The sequence below is a fragment of the Microtus oregoni genome, unplaced genomic scaffold, assembly GCF_018167655.1.
Source record: "Microtus oregoni isolate MIOR12 unplaced genomic scaffold, Mior012 000029F_ref0000214, whole genome shotgun sequence".
Lineage (NCBI taxonomy): Eukaryota > Metazoa > Chordata > Mammalia > Rodentia > Cricetidae > Microtus > Microtus oregoni.
In genome coordinates this window covers 19,688,541-19,694,999 of record NW_024543088.1, presented here as the reverse complement: position 1 = coordinate 19,694,999, position 6,459 = coordinate 19,688,541, and the positions used below count along the sequence as shown (strand labels likewise).

Sequence of the window (6,459 nt, the reverse complement as noted above, 5' to 3'; positions counted from 1 at the left end):
GAAGATTGGGGTAGGGGTGGGATGAGAAAAGCTGAGAGGAGCCACCAATACTTAGGACAACTGGCAATCCCTGGTGCCTATTAGCATACCCAGCGCATGCTGGCCCCAGGCTCACTCACGTTTCTTTTGGACCTGATAAGGAAATGGCTGAGTCATTTTCCTCTCCTTAGCAACAGACTCAGGAGAAAAGAAGTAGATAAATTTCATGATTTTCTTTAAAGATATAATTGAGTGAAATAACCCTGCATTTGCACACTAGTGAAAGCAGAGCCACCCAGAATCCATGAACAGATAAGGTGGGAAAGTCTAACATGTTCGTGCCCGCAGCCTGTGGACGCTCACCAGCTCTGGCGAGACTAGAAGTTTAGTATCCTCTGCTGCTCAGCCCCTCTCCCCGCTCCCCAGATCGGTTCTAGGTGTCAGGGTTCCAAGAGCGAATTCTTTCCAAAGGATTTTCTAAAGGGGGCTAGAAATGCCCTGAGTGTCAGCGTCCCTGATGCCAGGGTAGAGCAGAACATGGGCATCTGTTTAGATGAATAAACATCTCTAACTGCCTGAATCAACAGTAGCCATATATCATATTTTTCACGAATATGGTTATATACAGACAAACATGTTCCTGCCTTCTGAGATTTCACGTGTGCAAGAGGAAGAACAGTGATCGTTCCAGAAATGTCCACTGTAGTTGTTAGATTTCAGACATGGCCACGTCATTGCTAACACTAGGGAAAGTTCCAGTAGTTCATGTGAGCTTGTCCTGAACCCAGGCCTTCTGATGCCTACCTACATACACCTGCTCAAAGACCTGCAGGAGACACACTCACATAAACACATATAATATATATGTGTTTTGCTATGTGCTAGAATATGTATGTTATAATTGAAGGTCCTTGGATCTCCATCCCTACCTCAACAAACCTACACTGGTTAGATAAGGTTAGTGTCAGGGTCCAATGCCCCAACATAAACTATCTTTCTCTCTGGACTGGCGTGGAGGCACGGGAATAATTAAGACACAGTTTACACAGCAATATCAGAAGGGAGTCTCAAGGTTCATTCAAATCCTGAAGATCACCTGCATTTATTATCCAAACACCTTTTATCCCCCAAGGTAAACTGAGGGGGAAGTTCATTAGCATTCTGTTTGTGGGGGGTAGCAGGACTAAAGTCATGTCCTCTGTCACTAGCTTGGAATTGACCCCTCTTCTCAGATCTACATAATTACAAAGCAAGGAGCAGCGTATCCTGAGCTCCGGAATAGCAGCAGCACTCTGAAAACGCTTGCTTTCGGCATCTCTGCTGCTATTGTGACTTGAGAGGCTAGCTTCTGATACAATGTAGAAATATGTGGCCTGTATAATATTGTCCCGTGGGTTAGGGGTTTTGTTTGTTCATTTACATTGTGATGGTAGAAAGCCACTCACATTGTGGAAACCATACTTTGTATTTTTAGTTTGGCTGCTTCCAGAGCCATGACTGTGTGGCTTGAGCCTCTTGAGAAGCAGAAGAATTCTGATACATAATTACAGAAAAGTCATATTAAAGTAGTATAAAAACATTACTTTCTTGTGTGTGTTAGAAAATATTATTTTATGGTGTGACTTCTGTTTGTTCTGTGAAGTTGTGATTCTTTGCCTGTCTAAAATGCCTGATGGTCCTAATAGAGTCAAACAGCAGAAACAAGGATAGGCGGGTCTGGCAGCCGGAGAGTATAAATAGAAAAACAGGGAAAAGGGAGAGCAAGAGAACAAGAAGAGGAGGGCATCAGGGGCCAGTCAGCCATGGAATAAGAAGGAAAGTAAGATATACAGAAGAAAGATAAAAGCCCGGAGAGAAAAGGTAGTCAGAAACAAGTCAAGCTAAGGCTGGGCAATTATAAGAAAGAATAAGCTTCTGTGTGTGATTTATTTGGGAACTGGGAGGTGGGCCCCCCAAAAGAGCCAAAAAGAGCAAAGAGCAAAAAGAGCAAAAAGAGCAAAATACCAACATCCAGGAGCCCCTCAGATCCCCTCCCCCAGGGACTCAGGATCTTTCTCAGGTCAAAATGTTTGAGTCGCTATCAACATGTCCAGTTCAGTTTGTTCTGTTTCCTATTGGCATTTGGAAGCTGTGTGCATAGGTCACCGTCCTCAGAACCCCACAGTTCCACACGACTGTCAGGAGTCCTCTTGATTTTCTAAGCGGAGTCTTTGCAGTACTAGGTACTGCACACTGGGACCCGCCCCCACTCGCTCTCTGGCTCAGGCTCAGAAGGTTCCCTGCGTTCCTTCAGTGCCTTCGCCTCCTTCAAGCTTTCCCTTGAAGGTTACAGCATTCAGTCACTTGTTTCATTAGTCAGACATCAGAGGATGGTAATGTGACAGAGGGAAGCCACAGAGAGACAGAGGTACAGACAGTGAGAGAGTGTGGCCAGTCACAAATGTGAATGTGAACCTGGGCTTCTTCCCAGTCTCCCGGAATCGCAGTGACCCCAGCCACTGTGGGGTCCCAATGAGATCCTAATGAGAGTAGCCTAGAATTCCTTCGCCCACGCGTTCATCACTCATTCCCTCGCTCCCCTGCCTGTCTCATCACCTAGAGTGTTTATCACACGCAGAGCCTCTAGCCAGCTGGGAATTTGCAGGCTAGCATAAGAGTCTTGCTAAATAAAACCAGAGCTGCGAGGCAGGTGCTAACTGTAATTAGGAAAACAGGCTGTCTGCCCACTGGAGGGAGGTAACAACTGAAGAGCGGCCAGGAAACGGTTGCCCAAGGAGGGGGAGGAGAGATCGCTGTGGAGCCTTGCATCAGTGCAGAGGGCAGACACAGTCCAGGGACAGCTTGAGGGAAGGTTTGGAGGCCACCAAGCGAACTAAGCACCTGATCAATGGCAGTTAGGGGAAAGCGGCAGAAATGGACGGGACAAGACAGGAGTTCCAGCACAGGAAAGGCTGGATGGTGAGCAATCTGAATTCTGTCCCTTCAGTCTGTGTTCTTTTCATCCACCATACACAGTTGTGGTTCTGAGCTGAGATAAACCACAACTGTAAAAACATACTGGATTACCAAAGAAGTAATTAATCCTCATACATGCCTATTATACTGGTTTCTCATTAAAATGAATATACTGGAGATAAACTGTGTTAAATAAAATATATCTTAGAAACCATTTCACCTGTTTCTTTTTTATTATTATTTTTAAATCCTATTTTTAGAAATGGGAAGTCACACTTTGTTTCCCAGGCTAAAAACCCTGAACTCAAGCAGTCTTCTGCCGCAAGCTACCAAGTAGCGGGGACCACAGGTTCGTGTCGGCGTGCACAGTCACTTTGTCTGAATGCGGCCGCTGGAGAGTTGGGGACCATGGATGTGTCTTGCCCCCATGCCTTAGAATACAGGAAACAGTCTGCGGTAGAATGAAGGCAGGTAAGGGACAGTAAGGATAGGGGACAAGTCCAGGATCCAGGAGGGAGAGAGAGACCTCAAGGGTGAGAAACAACTTGGACAAAAGGGAAGGAACTGGCACAAAGGAAGAACAGGCCACACCCGTGACAGACAAGTCTAAGGTACGCATTTCATATAAATTAGTCAGTGTTTGGCCAACAAGATGGTTCAGCTCAGTGGGTGAACATGCTTGCTGCGTGTTAGGACCTGAGTTTGACTGCTAAGTCTCGCACAATGGAAAGACAAAGATGACACGCTCAAGTTGTCCTCTGAACTCCACACGTGTGGCATGGTGCGTGAGCATCCATACGCACACACACACACACACACACACACGATAAATAAACTACTAAGTAATTAAAATGTTAGTCAATGTTATTACTATCCCCGTTTCATATAAAAAAAAAAAAAAACATTGGACTTCAGGCCAGACACAGGGCGGTCTTTGCTCTGGCAGGCCAAGTCTAAGCTCATCTTCCTCTGAGCTGGGGAGATAGGAGGAACCAGATGGTGGAGGAGGCCGAGCCCCCACTGCTTCCTGGACTCCTTGTTACAGCATGGAGTTACCTCAGGTGGTAAAAGACAGAGCAGAAGAGGGGCATGTAAGAGTAAAGACGCTAACTCTCCTTGGAAATTATGCTCCCAGAACCCTTCCCACAGGGCGAAGGCCACATGCAAATAACTTGGTGAGCTGAGGAGATGGGAGCCAGAGGGGCAGAGCAGGACAGACGCTGAGGACACTGTTTTACAGATCAGAGAGTCATGGGCCAAAGAATGACACTGGCGTGTATCCACTACTCAGGAGGGGACCCTTGGGGTAAACAGTGGTAAGCAGGTGTTCTCAGTCATATCTGAATGCACAAAGGACGCCATATTGCCTGGCACCTCCCTGAGGTGAAGCATGTCCGTACGACACAAACTCCCACTTTTAGGGGCACTTTCTGCACCGCCTCCCTGGAGATCCAGACACTAAGTTGTGCCCAGGACTCTGGGAACTCTTCCATCCCCTGTAGCCAACAAGCCTGGTGTGGCCTCAGTGGACCATACACCTCATATTTGAAGGTCTTTCCACAGGCCATCGCTCAGAACCCGAGGCCCTTAGACAAGAAAAGTTGAGAAGGCCCCTGATGACACCCCAAGTAGGGATTGTTGAAACAGGCAGGAGTGTGACATTTTTCTCCAGAGCAAGGGCAGTCATTTGTGGTGAGGGCCACATCCTGCCCCCCTGGCCTATTCCTTGAAGTTAGCTTTGCAGGCAGCTGCACTGGTCACTCACCCATTGCCTGTGGCTGCTGCTTTGCTCTAAAGACAGAACTGGGTATCTCAACAGTCAGATGGTCCACAACAACAAGGCTAAGAACAATCTGGCCTTTGGGAAAATGCCGGCTAGTCCCATCACTCCACTGCACAGAAGGTAGATGTGTCTCTCTCACCCTGGGGACTTTTACTGCTATCTGGAGCCATCTGGGGTTGTCATCACTTACAGTGGGGACATGTGCTGTGTACTGTATTTGGTAGCAGAGAAACTGTTGAACACCCACAATGCACACGCAGCCCCATGGCGAAGCAGCCTCATCCCAAAGCATCACTAGGTACCAAGGAGGGGAACCTGCTGTACCCCAAAGTAGAGGGCCAGTGATGGTGTTCCCTTAGCCCCTTTACTCTGTGACTCTGAAGGCAACAAGAGAGGACCCTGCCCCTGGCAAGGAGGTCCCCCTCCAGGATGTTTCTGTCACCCACTTGCCCCATGATCATAATGAGCTTGCTGTTCATGGTGCCTGGCCAAGCTGAAAACCACTAGTCAGGTTCCAGGGACTAGCCAGTTCTTACATTGGTTCTGAGATCACAAACCAGTCAAGCCAAACTCAGAGAAACAGCTTTAATTCTATAATCCAGCCTCCAGTGGGGCTCACAGCAACACTGCAAGACAAGGGAAAGCTGAATGGCTCCATCTCCTTGGCTCTGCGAAGCCCCATGCTCTACCCCTCCTCCCTCTACCAGCCTAGCCGAGCAAAGCAAACTGCACCTAAAGTTCAGGATCTGAATGTCTCTAGAGCCTGGGATCCCGAATCTAGAACTACTTTTCTCCTCCTCTCTCCCTCTCCATCCACTTCTCCCTTTCCTGGTTCCGGGGCCCCATGGCGCAATAATACACAGCCTCGTCCTCAGGCTGCAGTTCAGAGATGCTCAGGTATACCAGGTTCCTGGCCTCGTCTCTGGATCCGGAGAAGCGAGCGGGTATCTTGTGACCCAGGAGCTTGTCTGAGTGTAAGAAATGTCCCAGCAGGAACCTGGGAGGGTGATCAGGCCTCATCTGGAACCAGTAAATGCTGTAAATGTCCATGTTATAGTTGCTGCTCAGGGCGCAGGTGAGACGAATGGTGGTTCCAAGCGAGGAAGAGGCAGATGGAGGTTGATGCAACACGGGCTGAGAGCCACCACCTGGGAAGACAGAAGCGTGCCCATCACCCGGGCAGAGCAAGGCAAGAGGAGGGGCAAGGAGGCTCTAGGCCCCAGGAGTTCCCTTACCTGTGAGGTGGGCCAGCAGCATGATCAGGACAGAAGTCCAGGCCATGGCTTGCAACCTGCAGCAGTCTGCTTCCCACAGTCACTGCTCCTGGGGCCCTTGCCGGCTGGGAAACACTCTCCTCCCTGCTTTGAGAAGAGGGTCATTGCACCCTGGTTCCTGCTCACCACCCTCCCGAGCTTTCTGGAGCATCACTTACCAGAATGGTGTGATGGTAGCTTTTGTGGCTTTGCCTTGGTCCCGTGGAAGTGTGCTGGGAGGAAGCACCTGCTAGAAGCTCGTGACCAGAACCCAGGAGCTGGCAGGTGGGCTCATCTCCCTGAGGGAGAGTGACCTCAACTGCCCCTGAGAAGCTGAGCCCCGTAGAAACAGATTTCTTGTTCACGTGTAAATGCCTGGTGAACTGGGACGACAGGATGCATCCTCAAAGCAGGAAAAGCACCTCTTCACACAACAGGAAACCGGGGGCCTAGGAGAGGGGTGCTCTGACTGCTTCCAAACTCTGAAGA

The 6,459-nt window shown here is 49.1% G+C and overlaps 1 protein-coding gene across 1 annotated transcript; it reads right to left on the bottom strand.

Moving 5' to 3' along the window:
* Nucleotides 1–5,500: 5,500 nt before the first annotated feature.
* LOC121464722 (immunoglobulin omega chain-like) lies at nucleotides 5,501–5,998 on the bottom strand. The gene is made up of 2 exons (XM_041677757.1): nucleotides 5,953–5,998; nucleotides 5,501–5,865 (listed from the first exon to the last, which is right to left on the bottom strand). The coding sequence occupies exons 1-2, from the start codon at nucleotides 5,996–5,998 to the stop codon at nucleotides 5,501–5,503; spliced, it is 411 nt and encodes a 136-aa protein (XP_041533691.1).
* Between the last annotated feature and the right edge of the window lie 461 nt (nucleotides 5,999–6,459).

Coding starts and splice junctions, on each gene's coding strand:
- LOC121464722 (XM_041677757.1), bottom strand. CDS start 5,998: ATGGCCTGGACTTCTGTCCTGATCATGCTGCTGGCCCACCTCACAG. Junction 5,866..5,952: donor GCTGCTGGCCCACCTCACAG/GTAAGGGAACTC, acceptor CTGTCTTCCCAG/GTGGTGGCTCTCAGCCCGTG.